This window comes from Microtus pennsylvanicus, chromosome 6, assembly GCF_037038515.1.
Source record: "Microtus pennsylvanicus isolate mMicPen1 chromosome 6, mMicPen1.hap1, whole genome shotgun sequence".
Taxonomy (NCBI): Eukaryota; Metazoa; Chordata; class Mammalia; order Rodentia; family Cricetidae; genus Microtus; species Microtus pennsylvanicus.
Window position 1 is genome coordinate 58,739,189 of NC_134584.1, and position 23,600 is coordinate 58,762,788.

Sequence of the window (23,600 nt, forward strand, 5' to 3'; positions counted from 1 at the left end):
AGAGGGAGCAGAGTCAGCCTGTAGGATCTTAAGATGCCCTGACTTCTCTTATAGTCTCCATGGGGTGCAGAAATGCTCTGCCCCTCTCGTATTCTCTGACTTGGTCCTCCACATGCAAGATGCCCCCTGAGCTCTTCTCCAAGGGTGTATTGGTGTCCAGGCTGAGGACTCCCTAGTTCCTGTGTTCTGTAGGGAATGAGCCTATAAATCCCTAAGAAACCAGTTAAATATGCTTGTCACTCCTATCTAGGAAGAGGTGATGTTGTTTCTTTGTAACCGCGCATGTATGACTTCAGCCACCTCTTTTGTCTGCTCCTTTTGGACTGCGTTTCACTTAAGCAGAATGTTCGCCTCTGTGGGGCTGGGTGTGTGTGATGTCAATAGGTTGTGGTCCCAGCTCTATGCTAGCTTGTACAGCCTTATACAATCACCATGAGGGTTGTTGCCTGCACAATTATGCCATTTGCTTAGAATTCATTTAATAAAAATAAAAGGAACATAACTCACTGTCACACAGGTCACCAACACCATCTCTCCACTCTCCCACTTCCTGTGTTGACAACTCAAGCCGCATCCTCATTGTACATCAAGGACACTGGGAGAGGAAGGACATTGTAAGATTAACTGGGAAGGTCTTTGGAAGGAATGGTCCCTCCTTACTCTCTCTATTTGAAGTCTCTTTCTGTAAAACCCTTTGGTGGTTACCCTGTGCCCCAAACCACAGCTTGATAACCCCACCCCCATTTTTATCTTGAGAACGTGGATTTGAAACAGTGGCTGTGATAGAATCACCTGGGTAATGAGCCTCTGCTCATGCTTTTGGGGAACATCTTGATTAAGTGATGAAGGAAGGCTCATTTTTCTTACAAGCAGTACAGCTCCCTGGGCAGAGGATCCTGGACTGTGTGCAAAGGAGGAAGGAAGTGATTTGGGCACTGGCTCGACTTCATCCTCTGTCTGCCCCTTGACTGCGGATGCAGCAGGACCAACTGCTGCAAGCTCTTGCAGTCTTGACTTCCCGCCCATCACGGACTGTACCCTGAACTGTGAGCCAGAGTACATGCTTCTCTAGAGTTGCTCTCATCAGAGTATTTAACGTCTAGCCCAGTGTCTGTCTCCTAATGAATATTTGATATGTGCAATTGTGAAGCACCCATTTTTGAAGACCCCAGAATTTATACTGGATGTAACTTCTTGGTGTTTTTGACAATTCAAAAAAGAGACTGGTTTGGGTTAAGCACTGTTTTAACCAAAGGACACATCATCATCATCATCACTATTGGCACCAGAAAAATTTTAAATTATCTTATAGTAAGGTCATCTTTGGTTTTTACCATCGAATTTTCTTGGTTTTATGCTTTAACTAATCATGTTTTCTTACATTTTTCTTCAGAGTACCCCACTTTCCTTTTCATTTCCACAATCCTGTCTCCTGGGAAGCACGGATCTTTTCATTTATCAACTCAGAATGTTGTTTTAACGACCCCAGGGGCCTCCGTCTCTTCTTCCCCTTTACAATGAGTATCTCCACGAGTCTGGTTCAGATGGCCCAACATAAAGGAACTGCTGAGAAGTTCTCAGTGGCTTCCCATATGCCTTCGGGATAAAAGTACAGATCCAAGATTCTCTTCCCCATTGCCTGAGTCCAGCTGACTCTTTCCTTTGTCTCCATTATAAACTGTGCAGAGGGGTCACCAGGATACAATGCCATTGGTCCCTGAGAATCCTCTTGTAAAGATCATCCCATCATGTTTTAGATACAAGAGGACAGCAATTCTATGGCAGCTTGGCTCACTGGTAGACACCCTCCAAAACTGGGCATGCTCAGTGCTGCTGTTTGAGGACTGGGGGAGAGTGATTTCATGTCCCAGGGCCCTAAGACTTATGTGGACCAGTACATGTAGCAGCGTTTATTCTGCCTCTGAAGAGGAACAGCCTTCAGCTTTCTGGAGAGTGTGAGACCTATGCTTGTAGTCAGACGAGCTGGGGAAGCCACCTCTGGGCTGCCTTCTCTGGAGTCCAGAGCATGGGTGCTCACTAGCACTTCAAAGTGTTTCTCAAAGCAGTTTGGCTCTATTTGTAGGTACTTTAAAGATGTTGAGAGCACTGTATGATGTATTGTCTTGTATTTTTTTATGAGAACCTACAGAACATTTTCCCCTCTTATCTTGGGCTAGAAATCATTGGAATCCTGGTAAACTGTGACTTCTGCATCTTCCTTTGTATATATTTCTGAGTTGGTGCCCCATAACCCAGTTGTTTTGAAGATTACTTACAGCAAATGTATAGACATGCAGTGTGTGTGTGTGTGTGTGTGTGTGTGTGTGTGTGTGTGTGTGGTTCTTTCTGGGCTTTAGCTCACTGTTTTCTGCCTTTTATCCAAATCTACTCTGATCTGGCCTGTCTTGACTTGTGTCTTGAATTTTTTGCATCAATCTTGAGGAGTTAGGTGGACCCTAAATTCACCTTTAAGTGCATATAAGTAAATTGATAGCTAAGAAACGAAATATTTGTGTGAAGAAATATAACTCAAAGTTATTTCCCAGTGCCGTAGTTTAAGGAAATGTGTAAAGGAAAACTTCATTTTCCTGGGTTTGAGCCTTTCTTCCTGGTAGCTTAAATAATGGCATAAGACTTAAGGAAACAACTTTTGAAAGAAAAACAAATATGAAAATGGCTTATAGACCAAGGTGACCAAACCATCAATGATCTAATCTCTTATGCACAGTGTTGCTTTCATTTGGCACTGGGGATCAGGTCAGGCCTTCAAATTAAGGCCTGTGTGAGGTCATGTTGTAGTGACAGTCTCTGTTGCTAATCACAGTCACAAGATCTGTGTGGGACCGTTGTGACCAGAAGCAAGCTTTTATTTAAATATTTATGCACTTATTTTTATTTATTTTATCCAAAAGGAATATTTATAATTCAGATAAATTCTTTTTTTAACCCAATGTGATTTCAGAAGATTTTAAATCAATAAGGTATACACATGCATACAACGGGGGAATTAACCAAAATGTCTGAGTTCTCTTAAAAAACAGAAGAAGTTGTTACAGAGAGTTAAGTGTGCCAGAAACACAAGAAAGTATGCTCTGCCCCCTCACCAACCCCACATGGTGCCAACAGAAACTGCTAGACAAACTAGTAAATGTGGGGATTTATTGGCAGAAAGACACCTGAGATGTGGGCACAGAGCTTGCTCGGAGAGACATGGTTTCCATCCAAATGCCATCCACAGTCTGACTGCTGCACACTGCCCTTGATGGCAGAACATGAACATAGCTGGGGCCGAAGGTACCAACCTCCTGATTAGTGTTTGATTGACACATATTGCGACATAGTGACATTGTGGTAAGAATCCTAAGAAATGGGTCCTGAGGAGCAGGGGGGGAGTACTTTCCTAGTATGCGCAAGGTCCCATGACCGATTCCCCAGTTCTCTAAAGATAATAAGAAGAAATGCACTCTGGGAAAGTATATCATTTTGTCATGCATTTGGCTGATACAATTTGATTATAAGCATAGTATTGAATTAACCATTTCATTAACTAATTCAGCTGAATTAACAATTCATAGTATGAGTTGATTTTATCAATGTGTAACATCTATCTCTTCTGTCTCTCTCTGTCTCTCTCTGTCTCTCTCCCTCTCCCCCTCCCTCCCTCCCTCCCCCCCCTCTCTCTAGTCAGAGGCTGCTTATTCCTTCCTGACCACCCAGACCTGAAATAATCATACAGAAACTATATTAATTGCAATATTGTTTGGCCAATAGCTCAAGTGTATTTCTACCTAGCTCTTACATCTTAAATTAACCAATTCCTCTTAGTTTTTATTTTACCATGAGACTTGTGGTTTACCGGCACCAATGCACAGGTGTCTGTCTCCTTTAGCAGTTACATGGTGTCTCCCTGACTCTGCCTACTTTCTCTATATATCAGATTTCCCACCTGGCTATACTCTGCCCTGCTATAGGTCTAAAGCAAATTCTTTATTAACCAATGGTGATAAAACACATTCACAGCATACATCACCTCTTCTTTTCTGTCTAAATAAAAAAGAAGGTTTTAACTTTAACATAGTAAAATTACATATATCAAAAAGGTATCAAGCAAGAATTACAGTTATAGTATTTATAATACTTCATCTTTTAGCATAACTAAGGAAAACTATAATTATCACTATCTATTCTTCAACTCCATCAAAGACCCCAGAAGTATATAATTCCTAAATAAACAGGAAATGCATTGTAAGCAACCTCGAAAACTCTAGATTTGACAGAGGCATCTCTCTGCCTGGACAGTTACCCAAAGTTCTGTATTGTTGCAGTATCTATCTTCAGCCTACAGGCCCATTGTATCTGGCAGACGTTTCTATGAAGCAGGAAATTTGAAGATCTCTTATGCCTTGTACTGGCAAAGTTTATCAGTTGCTTTCTTCTGTGCCCTGGAAAATGTCTGACAGTTCTCTCATGAAGCAGAACCCTGAAGGACTGTCTCACCTTCTTTAGGCAAGTTCAGCAGTCATTTTCTGTGGGTTCTGCATGTCCAGTTCACACAGCATACCATCAAGCAGTACAGGCAAGAGCAGCTTCTTGCCCAGATGACTAACAAACTGCATAAGGAGCCTCTTCAATGCCCATCTTCCTCTTGAAGTAGACTGGTGCTGCAAGTAGCAGATGAGACTCATTATCTTGAAAAGTCAAGTTCTTAAAACATTTTAAATTCCATATTCTGTTAGTTTTTAAAGGTTTGAAGTACAACTATCCATCTGAAATATATCTCTGTACATCTAGAAAACCTAACTAACGTGACTACAAGTGTGACTATTATAGATGACCATCTATGGGTCTGTATTTCTTAGCTATACTGCATTTTAAATGAGCTGCACAAACACAATACCTTAAACAAGAGCAAAAATACATATAACAGAATTGACCTTAAATTTGTATCAATACACCAAGATCCGTACCAAAGCAAAGTATTCATCTCTATTGCATATTGCCCTTTAAATGTAAACAAACATTTATAAACAATATTTGTAAATTTGGGTGTAGTTCTTTCTAAACTGCTTCCTCCTTTTTGTTAGGTGAAGTAATTTTGTGGTTCATGGAGACTTTTCAGGGGATCTTGGTCCATCAAACCACATTAGCGTGGAAGGAATCTGCAGGTTCTCATCCTCTGTGGAAACAAAAGCAGAGCCTCTTTTCCAAAGCAACATATCCTTAGACCCAAATTTTGAAGTCAAGAGGTTTAGCTTAGCATCCCATACATTGAAATGTCTCTCTGAACTGAGCTCATTCACAGTAAAAAAAAAAAAATCAAAGAAAAACACAATAATACACATAATCCAGATTCTCTGTGTATTTTCCATCTTTACATGGCTTATTTTTCTTTACTTTTTTAATCTATGACTATACTATTTTATATTATTTTACTGTCTCTTTAAAGACTTTACTTCTTTTTATAACTCTCTATACTCTTTTTCTTCTCTCTCCCAAGCCTATGTACATTTTTAAAAAACACACTGTGTCTCATTTAGAGGTCTTTTATTTCTGAATCTGTCCTTTGTGTATCTGTAATCCTTTTCTGCCCAGGAGTGCTTCTTAAAATGCTGTGGCATGGCTAGGACTAAGGCTGTTTTTCCTTTCGGCTCTGCCCAGTCCAACATGGGAGAGGTCTGTTTAGTGCCAGCTCTGTGAGCCATGCTCACAGCCCCATTTCCAGGCACACAGCAGGTCTGTGATGCCATTAAGCAAGTTGTAGCACTCTGTTCACAAACCCCATTCAATTGCTAAGTCTCCTGAAAGAGCCAGAGCTGTTCATGCAACTACTACAGAACCAGGAGGCCATCATTTCTTAAAAAATCCATGTGGCTTTGTTTTCTGCTGCTAAAGCTGAATCAGGAAGAGCTCTCTCAAGGGAGCCATGGTGCTCCTACTTGCTACCAGCAAAGAGCCCATCTGGGAAAAAATGTGGCTATCAAGAAGCAGCACTAAACTCTGTTTTTTCTGTGTCTAGAATTTCTTCCCAAACTCTCTCAGTTTTTATGTGGATGTAGTTGCCCATGTTGGTGCCAATTTGTAGTTGGAGGCTGCTTGTTCGTTCCTGGTCTCTCAGACCTGAAACAATCACATAGAAATTATATTAAATGCAATACTGTTTGACCAATAGCTTAAGTGTGTTTCTAGCTAGCTCTTACATCTTAAATTGACCCATTTCTATTATTTTATATTTTACCATGATGCTCGTGGTTTACTGATACCAGCACATGGCTACATGGCATCTCCCCGAATCCACCTACTCTCTCTATATATCAGATTTCCTACATGGCTATATTATGCCCTGCTATAGGCCCAAAGCAGCTTCTTATTAACCAATGGTAATAAAACATATTCACAGCATACGTCACCTCTCACATCATCTCTCTCTCTCTCTCTTTCTGTGTGTGTGTGTGTGCATGTGTGTATGTGTATGTGTGTGTTTGTGTTTGTGTGTGTGTGTGTGTGTGTGTGTGTGTGTGTGTGAGAGAGAGAGAGAGAGAGAGAGAGAGAGAGAGAGAGAGAGAGAGAGAGAGAAGCATAAACAGGTGGGTAATTATCTATGACCTGTTTGGGTTTCCATGTGGGTTTTAATTGCCTTTTTCTTTTCACAGTGTGTGGACAACATACGATGTAATGGTTTAATGACTATAGTCTTCGAAGAGAATTCCAAAGTCAGTGTGCCGCATATGATTAAGTAAGTGCAACAGCCCTCTTCCTTCTGTCTGAATCAGGATCAGATGGGTAGAGGAGAAACCATTAATAGAGTATCATCAGTAGGATTCTGCCTCTTCCAGAGAGGGTCCACCTTGTCAGTCATGGAATAATTCCTATTAAATCATAACTAACAATAACTGATATGAAAATGCTTTTTCAGATTCACAGCCTACTGGCAGATAGCATTGAGATTTGTTTTCATACAATTAACATATACCCTTACCCAGGACAAAAATTCTGTCAAGATGCTCAAGTTCAATATTAAAAACTGCTCAAGGTCAGGGGGTGGATGAAGGTGTGGCTGGCTAATTTGGCATCATACCAGTGAGTATGAATCCTCTCCCTTAGATCTGGCTATAGAGCCAGGGTTAGGCATTGAACATACCCAATGGGCATCAGCTGGCATGAATGTGGCACTATCTGCTCACTGCATGTGCCTGGCTTTGCTCAGCGGTCATTGGCTTGGGCTGCTCTCTTGTCTATATTTCAAGAAAGCAACTGTAGATTAAGTGGACCACTAGGAGGCCATAGTTTAGAATGGGGAGCTCTATCAATGGCTCCCAGCTATGCATGCTAGAACTTTCTATATCAATGGTCTGTGTACTATGACATTTTGAAATTCAGAAATTAGGGAAGAAATTGCTTTTGTTCTCATTTTATTTTTGGTATATTTGTGTTCCATATTGTTTTCGTGTTTTAACTGTATGTGAATGGGTGTTTCTCTGCATGTATGTCTGTGCACCATGTGCATGTAGTACGCTTGGAGGCCAGAAGAGGGGGTCAGCTCCCCTGGGACCGGAGTTACAGATGCTTGTGGGCCACTATGTGGATGTTGGAAATTGAGCCCAGGTCAGTGCTCTTAACCACTGAAGCATCTCTCCAGTCCCTTGTAGTCCACATTTTAAGAGTAGAATATTTTCTTTAAAAACAACTTGATTATATATTTTTAAGTTATTGGAAATGAGAACATTGTTTATCATTCTTTCTTGCTTGTCTATATGGATATTTTCAGGTCCGAGCTGTCATGCTGAGACCAATGACAGTGTTCCTATAGAAGGATGATCTTGCACTGCAGAGAAGAGATAGCCTGGCCCCAGTGTGCAAGGACAGTTGTAGGACTTACTATTACATCACATCAAGGCAGAGAATGCAACACGATAAAAAACATTAAATAAAATCTGCAAATATTATCATGAATTTTAGTCAATTTTAAAATGTTTTGGGGAGGGCTGTGTTTAAATGCTATGGCATAGATTCTGTCTGCATTGAATTTCTTAGGTCTTTGACTTAGAAATTTCTTTTTGAATTAATTAAAATATCTGAATATTCAGAACAAGTATAGACTAAGCCAAGTTTAAACGATGTTTTATTTTTTTGAATAGAATTTCTTATTAATTTTTATAATAGGACTCTGATTTCACAAATAATATATATTTGAAAGTCCATGGTGCTTTAGAGTCATAATGGTAAGTCAGACACTGTAGGTAAGTTCAAAGCCCATGGAACCCAAGGCAACTGCATATCTACGCTGCACACATCGTGTTGACTTCCAAAGTTAATGGAAACCTCAGTTGTGTGTCTGACCCTCATGGCTGGTGATGCATGCATTTACTGTCCCCTACCATGACAGTGGTTCCGTCCATTCTCATTAGCATAACCGCTTTCATACAGACCAAACTTTCTGACTTTGACTTCACAGAAGTGAAGGAGAAGGGAGAAGGACTTGACCTGCCAGGGCTTCCGCACCACACTGGCTATATTCCTAAGGCAAAGAGAAGGGGCACACCTTTATTTATTCCTTCTCTTATTGCCCAGTCTCACTGGTTCTCTTAAACCAGAGGAAAACATACCCTCAGTCTGTATTCTGCTTCCCTGTGCGTCTGTCTCCATGGCTACATGCCACTGGAGAGGCAGGGGGAAATCAGCATTTTTCAGAGCTAAAAGGGAAAACATCCTAACATAGCCACATCTTGTTACTGGCATGACGTCATTTCATAAGCACTCACTTCCTTTTAAAACTCATCGATTATAATGGGCGATTTGGCTTTGATCTCTCAAGATTGCTTTTCATGTGTTTACCAAAAAGGAGCTGCTCTTGCCATTGGAGGCTTAAGTAACACACTTGGCTTTCTTGAGAGACCCTCGGGAAATCATGGAAGAGCCTAGTCAGTGTAATGAAATAAAATTAAGTAATTTTATAATATTTAATTTCTTTTCTTAAAATGAAAATATAATCACAAATTTGAAGGACAGTGGTGTAATTAGTTTAACTTAATCTCATGCTGGCTGCAACACATTTTCCCCTCCTAGTGTTTTGAACAAACTAATTATAGTGAAAAAGAAGCAAAGCTCAGAACTAGTTAGAATGCAAAACACTGACAGCTAGTACATGGAATTTTCCTCTAAATGGTGCAGAGACTTAGTTTTTTTTTAAAAAAAATAATATTTGACTTTCTTTGAAGATGGAGATTTTGATGGGGAAAAAATGAGAGAAAAAATGGACCTTCTGCCTCAGCCACTGAGTTAATTCATAAAAGTCACCCAGGTCTTTTGACAAATGAGAACTCAAGAGCCAGAAAACTCTGCCTGAGGATCATTCAGTAAATGAATGAAAGAGCAGGGCTGGTTCTTAAAAGTAAACCTTCAAAGACCCACTGGGATATTTCCAACAGGCTACCGCCGGCCAGGTCCTCTGCAGAGGCAGGCTAGTCATTTAAAACGCTGCAGACAGAGGACTTTCACCTGCTCTATGCAGACTGTGTGCTAGAGCAAGCTATAAGACAGCTATTGCTTCTTGCTTATACCAAAGAAAATAGATAATTTAAAATTTTTCAAAGCTTTAAAAGGCCTAAGTAGGAACTCTTCTAACAAAGCCAGATGATTCTTAGCAAAAAGTTGGCTCTCAAAGACTCACTGGCCCTGCACATGACCTTTATCAGAACAGTGAAAGCCAAGACTCAGTTGTCCATTCTGATGCTGTTCTGAAGAGGAACAAGAGAGCTGGTAAGGAAGCGAAGAGAAAGAGGGTTCCAGTGGCCTCCTAGAGAGGCTGCCTGTGAGTGCCTCCTGCTGAGTCAGGGGCAGCAGATGTAAGGTTCCATAGAAAGGAAGTTGGTACTAGACACTGTCCATTACTACTTTTTAAAAAAAATCCATTTCCTAGAGTGCAGAATATTGAAAACAGAATATAATTAAGCATGCCAATTTGTGAGTTAAATTGTGTTAAAAGTTTAAGCCTATGGATAAGTCAGAAAGAATAAAATAAATCTATTAGACTTTCAATTTGAGAAGTTAGGAAAAGGAAGAGAAGGCCCAAGCAAGATGGTAGAGCAGGTAAGGGCATCTGCAGCCCGATGACCCAAGTTTGACCCCTGGGACCCACACAGTGGAAGGAGAAAACCCATTTCTACAGCAATCCTCTGACCTCCACATGCATCTCCTCAGGTAAATTTAATACATAAAAGGACAAACAAAAAGAAAGTAAAACAGAAGGAAAATGTTAAAGAAAAAGGATGAGAAACTAAATGTAGGAAAACATCGGAAGGGTGTAAGTGAATATGAAAGCAATATAACTGATTATTATGCTCTTTAGCTGGTTCTAAAAGGTAAAATAGTAAATTATATCTTGTGTGCTGGTACTACATATTTATAATACAATGTATCATGATATCTTACACAGCACAGGGCCGTGCACTGGGGCTTGTCACCACTCTGTTTTAAGCACACTTCTGAAATGTTTTCTACTAAAAGAGACTTAGCATCGTCTTTCTAATAAAGCTTGTTGAATTAGAGCAAGAAGGATACCACACAGTCAGATCACATGTCATTGCAACCTCCATAATTCGTTCTCAAGTAGAATGTCATGGTAGCACATAATGTTCCCAGACACATCTGTGGCATGTCATACCACCTGCTCATCGCTCTGTTGTCCGTGGAAAACTCTGGAAGCCTCACACGAGTGTGCGTTTGCAGGCGCTGCAGCACTCAGTGGCTGAGGCAGAAGGTCCAGCAGCTTTGCTCACACGTTCCTGGTTTGCATGTAGGTCTGATGCCCGTCTTCATAAAGACGACACTGACATCTGTTTCAGTAAAACACTCAATTCCTGCAAAGTGCCGCAGATCCGCTACGCGAGCGTGGAGCGCCTCTTGGAGCGGTTGACGGACTTGCGGTTTCTGAGCATTGACTTCCTCAACACCTTTCTACACACCTACCGCATTTTCACCACTGCCGCTGTGGTGCTGGCGAAGCTCTCCGACATCTACAAGAGGCCTTTCACCTCCATCCCAGTCAGGTACTGCAGCATTGCCAATGCCCCTAAGCTGTTGGCTCACCTTTGACCTTATTGCGTCAGAGGAAGTTAAGTAAAAGGTCTTAGAGTTCCCCAGGGAAGATATGGAGAAGCCGGAAGTCTCCAAGTGACATTTGATTACTCTATGATGATTTGGAAGCTGACACATTTATTTTAACATCATCATTATTTATTATGATTGGTGTTATGTTCTTGTTGTTGGGAAGCTCCACCCAGCCCCACTCCTCCCATTCCGAGAAAGCCGGCCATAGGTTGCTCCTCCGCTGGAACTGCTCAAGATCTCCTACAGGCTTTTAGACCAGGCCCATAGATCTGCCAGGTACTCTAGTGCTCGCTCTCCTGCCTTCCTGAGAGTCACCCAGGAGCTGCTTCACTCTGCTCCTCTTATTAAATTTGAATTATTAATTTGGTTTGATTTGGCTTGTTGCTTCAATGCAGGAACCCACTAACCGGGTATCCAATACCTACCATTTGGTGTGGAAACGCTCTTAGGCATCAGTGCACCTCTGGGTTATCTGAGAAAGGGATATTTCATTGACCCAGTAACTGCGGAGCAGACCTCAATTTGGCATGCTTAACAAGACTCCCAAAGATGGGAGTCTCTACTTTAAGGCTTTACTGCGCCTCAGTAGCAAGGCTTTGGAGAGCCTGGACAGTGTCTGTGTTCACCCTAGCAAGGGCAAGTGCACCTTTAGCGTTTAGATTACGGAGAATCCAGTGGACGTACAATGCTGTCAAGGTCTTCAAATGTAGATGAGCTGAGAGTATGTTCTTGTGTGATATCTGAGACAGGTCTTCCTTTGGCTACAATCCGTTAACAGCCTTCGCTCTTCATTTTAGATCATTAGAGTTATTTTTTGCCGCGAGCCCAAACAACAGAGGTGAACATATGGTAGACGGAAAATCCCCACGTCTGTGCCGCAAGTTCTCCTCCCCACCGCCCCTTGCTGTGTCTAGAACATCCTCACCAGTGAGGGCCAGAAAGCTATCCTTGACATCTTCCTTGAACTCAAGGATCGGAGCCTTGGACCTGACCACATCTTCATCTTCTAGCAGTCCTACCTCCCACAGTCCTACTGCATCCCCGCCACCTCACACCGGTAAGGACCACTGGATCTTGGCAGGGGCCCTCTGCTCCTGAGCAAAGTGCAGGGGCTGTGGGAGGGAACACAGAGGGACACCTTGGGGATCTGTTCAGCAGGCCCGGATGAAGTCTGCAAAGTGTCTTCTCCAGCACATTGCTATGATCACACCCCATGCTTGCAGCTGCCTGGTTTCCCGCCGTTCCTTCTGGAAGGCTCAGCTTACTTGTTTGTTTGTCTGGGGGCAGTTTTCTCATTTCTGCGTACAAAGAATGGCTGCAGTGCCAGTTGAATAAAGAGCATCCTTGCATATTCCTGCCCTGCAGTCACAGTGAGCTGCTTGTTGTCCCCATTCAAAGGCTAGTTGTGTCTAGCCATCAGCAGAGGACTGATACATTAAGATCATAATGTTCTTGGATGTTGGTAAAGCTGGATTAGCTAGAGTCTACTAGGATACTTCCAGGTTAGGCTATCCTCATGAGCAAAAGGTTAGGAGGGACAGGTCCTTCATGTAGACAACAAAGCAGGAGCAAACTGGGAACCCAACCGAGTAGATAAGGGGTGTCCAAGGCTTATCTTTTATACAAAGTGTCCTAGTAGACTGCTTGCTTGAAGTGTCTATGTGCTGACACCCTCAGACAGTTTAAATAAGCTTGCTGGGTGAAGTACTTAATGGAATTTCAACTGGAGTGCTTGTCAGCATCCAAAGTGGCATCTTTAAAAAAAATAGAAATTCTTTAAATTGACAAGTGAGCAATTAAGAAGGAAGAAAGGGGAAGATAATTAAAAAGTCATTAAAACAACAAGCTTGGCAAAATCATGGCAAATTCTTGGAAGTAATGAGGCCGGGCTAGCTGGCAGATGTAACTGGGCTCTACCCAGCACCAGTGTCTGATCGCCTCCCTGGAGGGAGGGACTTGAACTTATCGCAACCCTCCCCGGGGCCGCAGTGGACTGGGCAGTACAGGAGGACCCCAGGGTGTGGTGGGCTCTTTCCCCTCTGCTACTGGACCTCAGGGAAGAAAAATAGAAAACTCTACTCTCATCTTCTTTGGAATCAGGAACAATTTAGGAGCAAGGATTTTGGCGTCAGCTCTTCATGGCTCCCAGAGCATCCTTTGGTTGATCTGAGGGCTGGCATGAGGTCTTCGGCCCTATGTGTGGTCAGGCTTAGTCTGGAGACTGAGCAGATGCTCTGTGAGTTCCCGTGGCTAAAACAGTTGCATGGGGAAAATAGGATGGCGCCCACTCTGATTATTTGGGCTCAAGACCTGCGACTGTAAGGGCAGGTGGCATAAAGGTGGAGACAAGAGCATGAAGCTGAAACGCAGGGGAGACTGTGCCTTGCTGAGTATAATCAGGGGGTGTCTTTGATAGGAGCCAAGAGAGCCCCATGACTTGAGGGAGGAGGCAGGCCACATTCTGGGTAATGAGACAGTCTAGACAGCTGTGGGTGAGCACACCTTGGAATGATCGTCCTTCCTGGGGCACAGCTGCTCACGAGCAGCTTTCCATGCCTAGACGCCATGGGTTCTATAAGCAGAGCTTCCTGGTTTTCCTAGGACACCCAAACACTGTGGCAAATTAAAACAAAAGTCCTCCTAATGTTGTCTTCCTCCTTCTGTTCTTTTACTATCACAGTGATTTTTAAGTTAAGGAAAGTGAGCAACAGATCACTAGAACCTTTCCTCTTGGTCAGGAAACCCCAGCTGTTGGACAATATCTCACCCCACCAGCTTCTGACAAGCACCGCTCTTGGTTCTGTTTGTGAGTCTTTTGGAAGTGGAATTACACTGCTTGTTTTGTGACTGACTTACTTCATTTATAGTAACAGCCTTGAGCTTCTACCCATGTTACCTGTCATAGGATTTCCTTAATTTTTCAGGAAAATAATATTCCACTGTATGCATATAACATTTTTTGTGCTATTTTCCCCTCAGTTGATGTCTGAGTTCTACATCTTGGCTACTGTGAACAGTGCAATGAACAGGAGTGCAGATATCTCTTCAAGATCCTAATCTCAGACCTAGAAAACACACACCCTCCCCCCACACACATGAACACACACACACATGAACACACACACGTAACACGAGTGGGCTTGTTGGGACACATGTTAATTCTATTATTAAATTTTGGAGAAATATGCGTGGTGAATTCAAATTCCTAGGAGTGCAAAAACGTTCCACCAGCACTTGCTAGCTTTTATTTTATTTTGAAATAGATATCATTCTAATAGCTATGATGTAAGAAACATTATTTTTTTAAAAAAATTTCAAAAACATTTTAATGTCACTAAAGCCTACCATTATGGATATGAATGTTCCTTTACTATCAGAAAAACAAGACCTCTTTTTTTTCTTCATAATAGTCTAAATGCATGCTTTCATCCCAGTGGCTCCCATCACACTGAACACCACCCCTGTGATTGGATGATCTATATATTACAATGTACACCACCCCTGTGATTGGATGATCTATATATTATACTGCACACCACCCCAATGATTAGGTGATCTATATATTATACTGCACACCACCCCTGTGATTAGATGATCTATATATTACACTGCACACCACCCCTGTGATTGGATGATCTATATGACACTGCACACCACCCTCCTGTGTTTAGATGATCTGTATAGCTTGTTGTGCTGGCACTTTGGTTACTGCATTCATTCGTTATGATCTTTAAGCCCAAGCCCAGAGTGCATATCATTGGTCTAGGATGCTTGGGACACTATTTAGGATGGAGTAGAGATAAAAAGCTTTTTTTAATTGGAGCAGTAAGTTAGAAGACAGTTCAATGTAGGGCCTAATCTGTGTGGGGCTGTTATAGCATCTGAAACTGTGTAATTCATAATCAACAGAAGTTTATTTTTTAGAGCTTCCGGAGGGTAAGAAGTCCAGGGGAAGGCAGTAGTGTGAGAGCAGCACTTCCTTGCTCTCTAGAGGGGTAGAAGACCTCACATGACAAGAGACACGGTCAGAGGATGGAAGCTGAATTCATTCTTCTACAATGAACATCCTCTTTCCAAATAGCATAAAGTTTTTATGAGGGCAGAGCTTTTGTTACTTAATCATCCTTGGAGGTCCCATTTCTCAGCCCGATTGGGCCAAGGACTAATCTTCCAACATGGTCTGGAAGATTCAAATAGCGTGCAGAGATTCTGATAAGTGAGAAACGTAGATCAAGCTCCCAGGAGATGTTCTTAGACTGCTTCAAAGCTTTCCCATGTGGCAACCTTGGCTGCTCACATCCTGAGACTGGCAGGTAGAGAGGACAAAGGGGCTCATTCCCACAGTACAGAATTAGCAAAAGTGAAGGCAGAATGCCTCTTTCCTTCTGGGTTTGTCTCAAATGACTGCATCCTAAGAGCTGGTTTCTCTGAATGGTAGGAGTCTGGAAGAACATTTTGCTGTTTCAGCTTCTTTGTGCTGTTCCTCTCCCATTCCGAGTGGTGCAGAAAGCCCAAGATGTGTGGTTGATGAGTTTGTCAATGCAAGGCTCTACTCTAGAAACGCCAGTTCCTCTGCTCGGGCATTTCCCAGGCAGAGCGCCTGCTAACACAGCCCCTTTAGCTCTTAGCACCCTGAAACCATCACCTTAACCCTTCCATTAAGCATTTCTTACGTTTCAAGTTCCTTCCCCTCTCTATTGCTGCTTCTAATTCCTTTTCACACTTACATTTCTTACTTCATCCCTAAAAGTATTTAAGATAGTAGTCAAACAGACGCATGGCCAGGCACATCCAGATTAAAAATAAAATAGGTAAAGATATCAGGCGATGGGGAAGGGTGAAAAGTTACCTGAGGGTAAAGGTAATATGGTCTACAGTGTGGTCCTCTGAGCCCTGGAGTCCCCTGAATTTGCTTCAGAGTTTCTTGTTTGACAGAATGGAAGCAGACATGAAAGGAATTATGTGATTCCCATTCAAAACTGAGAACAACTTGTCTCTAAAAGTTCCTCTTTCCTGGTCACTGGGACTTGAAGAATGAACCCTCACAGTAAAAGGCTTAGAATTAAAACTGGTGTCATGGTGGTTCCATGACATTTTCCTGAATAGATAAGACTAATCAATTATAGACTGTTTTTTAATTTTGCATTAGTATATGGGCGACATTGGACATGAGTTGCTTTATAGAAGATGTAACTGAACACCAAGGCATCAGCCTGACAATCCAGAGTGTATATGGAGATGCATGCTTGTGCATGAGTGTGCATAGACGTGTGTGTATATGGAGATGCATGCTTGTGCATGAGTGTGCATAGACGCATGTGACATCTGTGTAAGTCAGCCTGAGGCTCTGTTCCTCTTGCTGTCCCATCTTAAAAAATTCCAAATGGCAGGGAAATAGAAGATGTGGATCTATCTTTAATTTGACAGATGTTTGCATGTGCTTTGCATAGCATTAAGAGTCAAAACAGCTGGCAAACTCCAGTACCAAGAGTGGCTACAATTTTACTTTCCACTTCAAAACCCAGTCCCACACAGTCTCACGGTGTAACATCAGCTCACGGTGGCCATAGGCAACGTAGGCCTCTCTTACTGCCATCCACAGTTTTAGGGGAAATTCATTGAAATCTGCCAACAACCATTGCTGAACTTCATTGTTACCACAATGATAATGCCAGCTTTGTAATATCTCAAGAAAATGGCAAATGGCACGAAGATAAAGAAGAGAAATTGAAAATATCCTTCAAAATAAGCAGGGTGGTATATTTTTAGAGATAAATAATTTAATCATCCCACAACCTAGCCCCCAAATCATCCTAGACTCATCTAATAGCCACTGTTCTTCCTGTTCTTTTACTAGGCCACCCCTACTTTGTTCTATCCCCAGATGTTTCTAAACAACACCTGAAACTTTCTCAATGAAAACCAAGCCCATGGCAGGCAAGGCCGGAATGAAGAGCCCCGTGGCCGCCAGTGCAACTGCAGTCCCTTACCTAAATCTCTTAGACCACGATTATGCAATTTAGTCACCCAAGTGTGCTTGCTCAGCCCACAGCCACAGTGTCTGTTTCTGTCTTCTCCATTTGAAAATTGCCTCTCTGTGGGCTGAACGTGCTCCCGATTTTAGCATTTGTTTTGAGCCCACATCTGCCCACTTGTCCTGTGGGCAAAGCTGTTTGCACAGCACTCGGTTGAAAGTGAGCACACCAAAGAAAGCACGTCCCCACGGCATGGCTTCTTCTGTAGGTGTGTGTTGGCTTGTTCTGTGAGCTTGTTCCTGCTCTTTCAGGACACTGTGGTCCTATCAAGTTCTCTCAGTCAAATTTTTTAAAATAAAATTTGATGTATTGCGGATTAAAGTTTTCCTCCTCGCCTCCAATGAATGAACGTGTGTCTGAACGGAACCAAGGCTGTGCATTTGATATTCTGCTCTGCCTTGCACAACAGATGCTTCCCATTACTGAACTGTGAAGGCGCTATTTAGAAAATAAGAAAACTAACAGCTAAGCACTGCTGTTTTTTTTATATGCATCTTGCCAGCTTTACTGTCATTGTGTCATTCAAGAAAAGATTCTAACCACTTCCTTTCTGCAGCCCTATTGCGTTTCAAGAGATCAAAATCATGGAAGTATTTCTAAGGGAGCAAATAAGATAGATGCAAGTTTAAAAATAGCTTTACATGAAATCATTATGAGTTCTGGAATATTTGTTGGGTAAAACCTTGAATGAAAGGAAAAGGGAAGCAGCCTAGCAGACCAAGATAATACACAGTTAGTGGAAATGGCAATGAAATTTAATCAATGGGAGTCAATTGAGGACCTGATTAAAAGCAAAGAAGGGTCTGTTAAACATAAATTAATTTTTTCTACTATTCTTCCTTTGGAATAGTAAGTATTACTGTTTTGCCTGTATAAGAAGCTGAGGGGTGGCATCTAGAGTCACCGTCCCAATAGCCCTGTTAATGGTCCAGAAAGACAAGTCTCATTCTTGGGATATCAGCTGTCATACAGAGATTCAGATCATCTTAAACTCTCCACAGTTCATTGAAGAAATTTTATCTGGGTTGTAGTCTAGAGGCTAAGTTTTCACGAAACCTGTCAGAAAAAAATGTCACTTGCTTCCGTCCTAGTGGTGTGTAGCTCTCCCCAGAGCTAGTCAATACACCTTTCCCAGAAGGGAGAGGATTGCTGTATAGCTGTATTGGCCACAGATATAGTTACCGGCCATTGGTGGCTACTGAGCCTTGCCATGACTAGTGCTAGTGGGGAGTTAAAATAGCTCTTCAATTTTAGATCGTATAAATTGTCATTCAGCCATATTTGGTTATTGCTACCACGCTGGGGGATGCATCTCTAGATCTAAAGGAACCCCTCCCGCCTAGAGCTTCCTTAAGGTGCAACCTAGACAAAGAAGAAATCATACTGTTGATTCCAATTTATTTTCTAATCTGAAAAGGTTCGTTTTTCTCTGTTCCAAGAAACAGTCATTATGAAAGGCAGGAGATCCATTTCATAGTTCCTGTTCTTTTTAACATCCAGTTGCACTGGATTGAGAGGCTGGCCAAGGCCAGCCCGCAGTTTCAACAAGACAGTAGATCTTAAGCCTAGCTTGTGGAGATCTGGATTTCAATGACGTTCTTAAAGTTCTGCTGAGATGAATGACTTGCCTTCACAAGCAAGCACTTTTAATGTGTAAACCAACATGAAATGCTTATTATTGGTATGGTATTGCCAATGTACTCTCGAACTCACAGCCTGGGTAATGTTGTGTTTTCCAGCAGCCGTCCTGGACTCTGCACCAGCTGACCGAGCAGGAGACTCCACAGAACTGTCACCTTGCAGATCCCCCTCCACTCCCCGGCACCTCCGATATCGCCAGCCTGGAGGTAAGGGCTCAAACACAGATTCAGAAACAGGAAAGGCATCTTGGGCTTTAGATCAGTGCATTGCTTAGTCTTGGTTATAAAGACTAACTAGAAGCAGGTAAGGCTGCATGGGTTCAAGGAGTGGACGTAACGATGATTAGGGAGCCTACCTTCCGTCTGGCGAGTATTGCTGAGCCTATGTTGTGCTGTGAACTGCGCAGAAAACACGATGAAATATGTGTCCTCAGGGATGGCTAGTTGAGGGAGCAGCTTCCTTACCCTGAGCCCCAGTGTAAGCTGTATAAGCAGACTTGAGGGACCCTTATTTGAAATTCTTATTTCATATAAAATAAGGTTCAGTTGAATGGGATCCAATTATTATTATTAGTGGTAGAACCTGATCATTTTTTTCAGTATACAGTTATAAAAATTATGACAAATGATTCCATATTTTGTTTTGAAATACAACAAATATCTGTGAATTAGAAGAGAAACGACGCAAAAAGCAGAAATATTTTACTACCCTATTTTCTGTCCTTACTGCTCAAATAATTATATCGAAATCAGGGTTGCTTTGAAATGCCTCTTTCTCCTGGCCCCTTCCAGAGCGGATTATATCAAGCCAGAAGAGAAATTTATGAAACCAGACTCGCTCCAAATAAGCCAAGCAAAACACAGGTCGTTATTTTGTCTCTTACCCTCAGGGCTTCGTCTAGGGCAAGTCAGAAAAGCTGAAAGCGCATTTCTCCAGGAGGCTACTGCTCTTGTGGCCCCAGCCACTCTACAGAGGCTGTCATTTTCAGCCTTTGTCTCTGACCACAAGAAGAGGATGGGGTAGGCCCTGGCCGCATCTCAGTCCCCGGGGGGATTTGTGGCCATTTGGGTAGTCCTGGCAAATGAAGGCAGCCTTCTAGGCTTCCCTATCTTGTCACATGACTACAGTGGAAGCAGTTCAGTCTCTCACTATTGCTAATGCCCTGGCCAGTGCAGGACCTGGCACCTGCCTTGGTAAGTGTCACATGTGCTTCCTTAGGTTCATTGCCTCCCGGAAGAAACTGTAATCAAGGCCCATGGGAGACTGGCAAGAGTTAAATACTGCTAGCCCTGTTACTATGAGAGCTTTGTTCTGTAGTTTTACATTCATATGTGTCTTCACACTAAAATTTTAATGTATGTAAAGATTTATTGTTTTTTACCTATCATAAAGATTTGAGAACACAGGGAGTAGCCTAAAACTTGGGATAAAATAGTGGCTACAAATAGTAGAATGTTACATATTTTCTTAGTGTCTAGCCAATATTCTGCCTGTTCACCAAGATATTTATCACCTCATGTTCGGGAATATTGTGAAACTTTTTGCTTCAGCTACATATCTACCCATTCATCCAATCCATTAATAGCTTCTACATTGATCTATCCATCTATCCTACATATCATCTAATCTGTCTGTCTGTCATCTGTTGTCTATATACCAATCGTCTATCTGTCCATTCTATATATCATCTAATCTGTCTGACTGTTGTCTGTTGTCTGTATACCAATCATCTATCCGTCCACCTCATTTACTAACCATCTAGTCACTTATTTATGCACATTAAAATTCAGAAGCAAGCTCTTCGGGTCAGAACCAGATCACACCATTTTTACTAAAAGCCTGAGAGGGAACGGTGGCGTTGGAACTGAAATAGCGTTAGAAATCTACGTGACTATTATAGGCTGAGAAGTGAAAGATGCTGCAGGGGCTGCTTATTACAGCCTTTCAGTTCAAAAAATTAAATGGTTGAAATTACACTTATTTATTTACAGGGTAGCACACATATATGTGCCATGGCATGCATGTAGTAATCAGAGGACAACCCACAGGAGCTGGCTTTGCCACTGCCATGTGGGTCCTTGGGGACTGAACTCAGAATCAGATTAACAGACTTGGCAGCAAGCATCTTTGAGAAAGGATGTGTGTGTTTGTTGTAGTATGGTGTGTGTGTGTAGTGTGGTATATGTGTATGGTGTGTATATGCTGTGGTGTGCATGTCTGTGTGTGTGATGTGTGTGTGTGTGGTATGTGTGTGTGTATGTATGCAGCCTGTGCATGCATACGTGGAGGCTAAAGGTGGATATCAGGTATCTTTCTCTATCCCTCTCCACCTTTTCCTTTGAGTTAGGGCCTCTTGCTGACCTAAAGTTCACAATTCACTGGACTGGATGACCACGTATTTCTAGGGCTCTGCCGGTCTCCATCTCTCAGCACTGGGATTCCAGGTGTGGCTGCCAGGCTGGCTTCTGTGAGTGGTGAAGATCTTAACTCCACTCATGATGCTAATGTAGTAAGCACTTTACCCACTGAGACAGGCCAGCCCTGCATCCTTTCAGTTTTAGATGGGATACACTTAATTCATCCTTACGGTGGGATGGGACCAAAGCAAAGGCCTCACACAAGCATCCCGCCATTAACTGATGAAGAGCTTGTCCGGAAAGCATGATGGAGAGTCTTAAAATAGTCTTATTTTGAAATATAATTCATATGCTACAAAATTTCTCCTTCTTTTCAAAGTATGTAGTTCATTGGATTTTACATACTCAAAAGCCAGGCAGCCATAACCACAGTTCAATTTTAGAACATTTTCAATACTCTAGAAGAAATCCATCAGCGAACTCTCCCACTTGTATCTGCCCTGGTAACTGCTGTCTATGATCTCTAGGTGTGGATTCATTCTAGACTTCTACAAAAAGAGAAGCATTCAGTGGGGGACCTTTATAATTGGCCTTTTCATCTATCCTAGTGCTTTTTGGACTCATCCATTATATAGTATGTGTCAAAAATTAATTCCTTTCTATGATGGAATCATATTATCTTTTTAAAATCTATTCTTTTTCAGCTGATGGACATTTGGGTGTTTCTAGTTTTGGCAGTGTGAAGCTGCTTCTGTGAATATGATGTTTTTGCATGGATATGTGATTTTTTTTGTTGTGTGCCTAGAATGGAATTGCTGGTGTGTAATCTCATGATTTGCCTATTAGCAGGGATGTCATGGGGTCTTTTGCTCAGCCCTTCATCCAGGACCAGTATTAAAATGAGAATATTCACTGCAAAATATTATCTGTGTGCTTCACCATCTGTTTCCTTTTTCTTTAAATAACCAGGACAGGCAGCCGACAGCCCCCACTGCTCTGTTTCCCCTGCTTCTGCGTTTGCAATTGCCACGGCTGCAGCAGGACACGGGAGTCCACCAGGTGAGTCCACTGACTGAAGCAAGTGCTAGAGTCCACTGAACCAGGGGCATTTGATGCCAGGGACTTGATGATTGAGAATAGGGAATTCTGTTTTTTGCAATCCTGGGGAATGAACCTCGAGGATGTTATATTAAATAAAATAAGCCAGGTACAAGAAGATAAACACTGCATGATGTCAAATATGATCTAAAACAACTGAGCTCCTGGAGTCAGAAAACAGAGTGGTGTGCACTAGGGACCAGGGTAAAGCACGGGGAGAATGGGAGACACTAGTTACAACGGTTCAGCTACATAGGAAGATATGTTCCGGGAGCTACTGGTGACAGTAGTTATGACAATAATGCCATATCAATACTTGAAAATCTTGAGGGCATATCTTAAGTGTCGTTATATCAAAAAGTGAGTAACAGATAATAATAAATAACTTGGTTTAATCACTCTATTATGTACATATATACATACACACATTTATATGCATCATGTCATGCCTAAAGACATCAATAAAAATGAGAAACTAAAAATAAAAATATGCGGTACAATAAAAATGCGTACCATCGGGTAAGCCTCACATGGGAGGTCTTTTGGTCAGGCTTCTGAAGAACTGTGTCTGAGAAGGGTGTGTCACCATTCCAGTGTCGTTTTATGCTCCTCTTCAGCCTCTGTGCTGCGCGGCTAAGACATGCGTCCTCCTGCAGAGTATGAAGTGTCATTTAATGCTCTTCTTCAGCCTCTGTGCTGCATGGCTAAGACATGCGTCCTCCTGCAGAGTATGAAGTGTCATTTAATGCTCTTCTTCAGCCTGTGTGCTGCGCGGCTAAGACATGCGTCCTCCCGCAGGGTATGAAGTGTCATTTAATGCTCTTCTTCAGCCTCTGTGCTGCATGGCTAAGACATGCGTCCTCCCGCAGGGTATGAAGCATGAACTAGATTTAGGAGGCTTGTAGAGTGGGAGCCTCAGGTCACCTGACTGATCCAGGATTCCTTCTGAATGGCTGCCAGGCGGGTCTCAGGGCAAAGAAAATATAGTAAATATAATCAAAATAAAGTCCTAGTAGGTGAAAACTACATTTATTATTGATGCCTTTCCCTCACAGACAGAGTGCATGATAGTAACATAAATCTGTGATTGATTTCAGGAGACCCATTGTTGCATCTTTGTGTAATCTCTTTGTCATACTTTAAAAATATTTTTATTCTTCTCTCATATATTACATCCAGACCATATCAATACTTGAAAATCTTGAGGGCATATCTTAAATATCATTATATCAAAAAGTGAATAACAGATATTCCCTTCCCTTCCCCAGTCTCTCCCCCCTTCTTCTCCATTTTCCCTCTCCCCCAGATCCATCCCCTCCCCCTTCCCCCTCAGAAAAGAGCAGGCCTCCCAGGGACATCCACC

General features: G+C 42.2%; 1 protein-coding gene across 3 annotated transcripts in view; it reads left to right on the top strand.

Annotated features, from left to right (window-relative positions):
- Rasgrf2 (Ras protein specific guanine nucleotide releasing factor 2) overlaps window positions 1–23,600 on the top strand; it is a 215,188-nt gene that overhangs the window by 114,830 nt on the left and 76,758 nt on the right. For 2 of the 3 annotated variants that reach the window (XM_075976335.1, XM_075976337.1), the window contains exons 13-17: window positions 6,651–6,733; window positions 10,797–11,045; window positions 11,904–12,163; window positions 18,881–18,988; window positions 22,109–22,198. In XM_075976335.1, the coding sequence (XP_075832450.1) occupies window positions 6,651–6,733; window positions 10,797–11,045; window positions 11,904–12,163; window positions 18,881–18,988; window positions 22,109–22,198 (790 nt within the window). The remainder of the gene's footprint in view (window positions 1–6,650; window positions 6,734–10,796; window positions 11,046–11,903; window positions 12,164–18,880; window positions 18,989–22,108; window positions 22,199–23,600) is intronic. The other variant, XM_075976336.1, reaches the window with a different exon arrangement.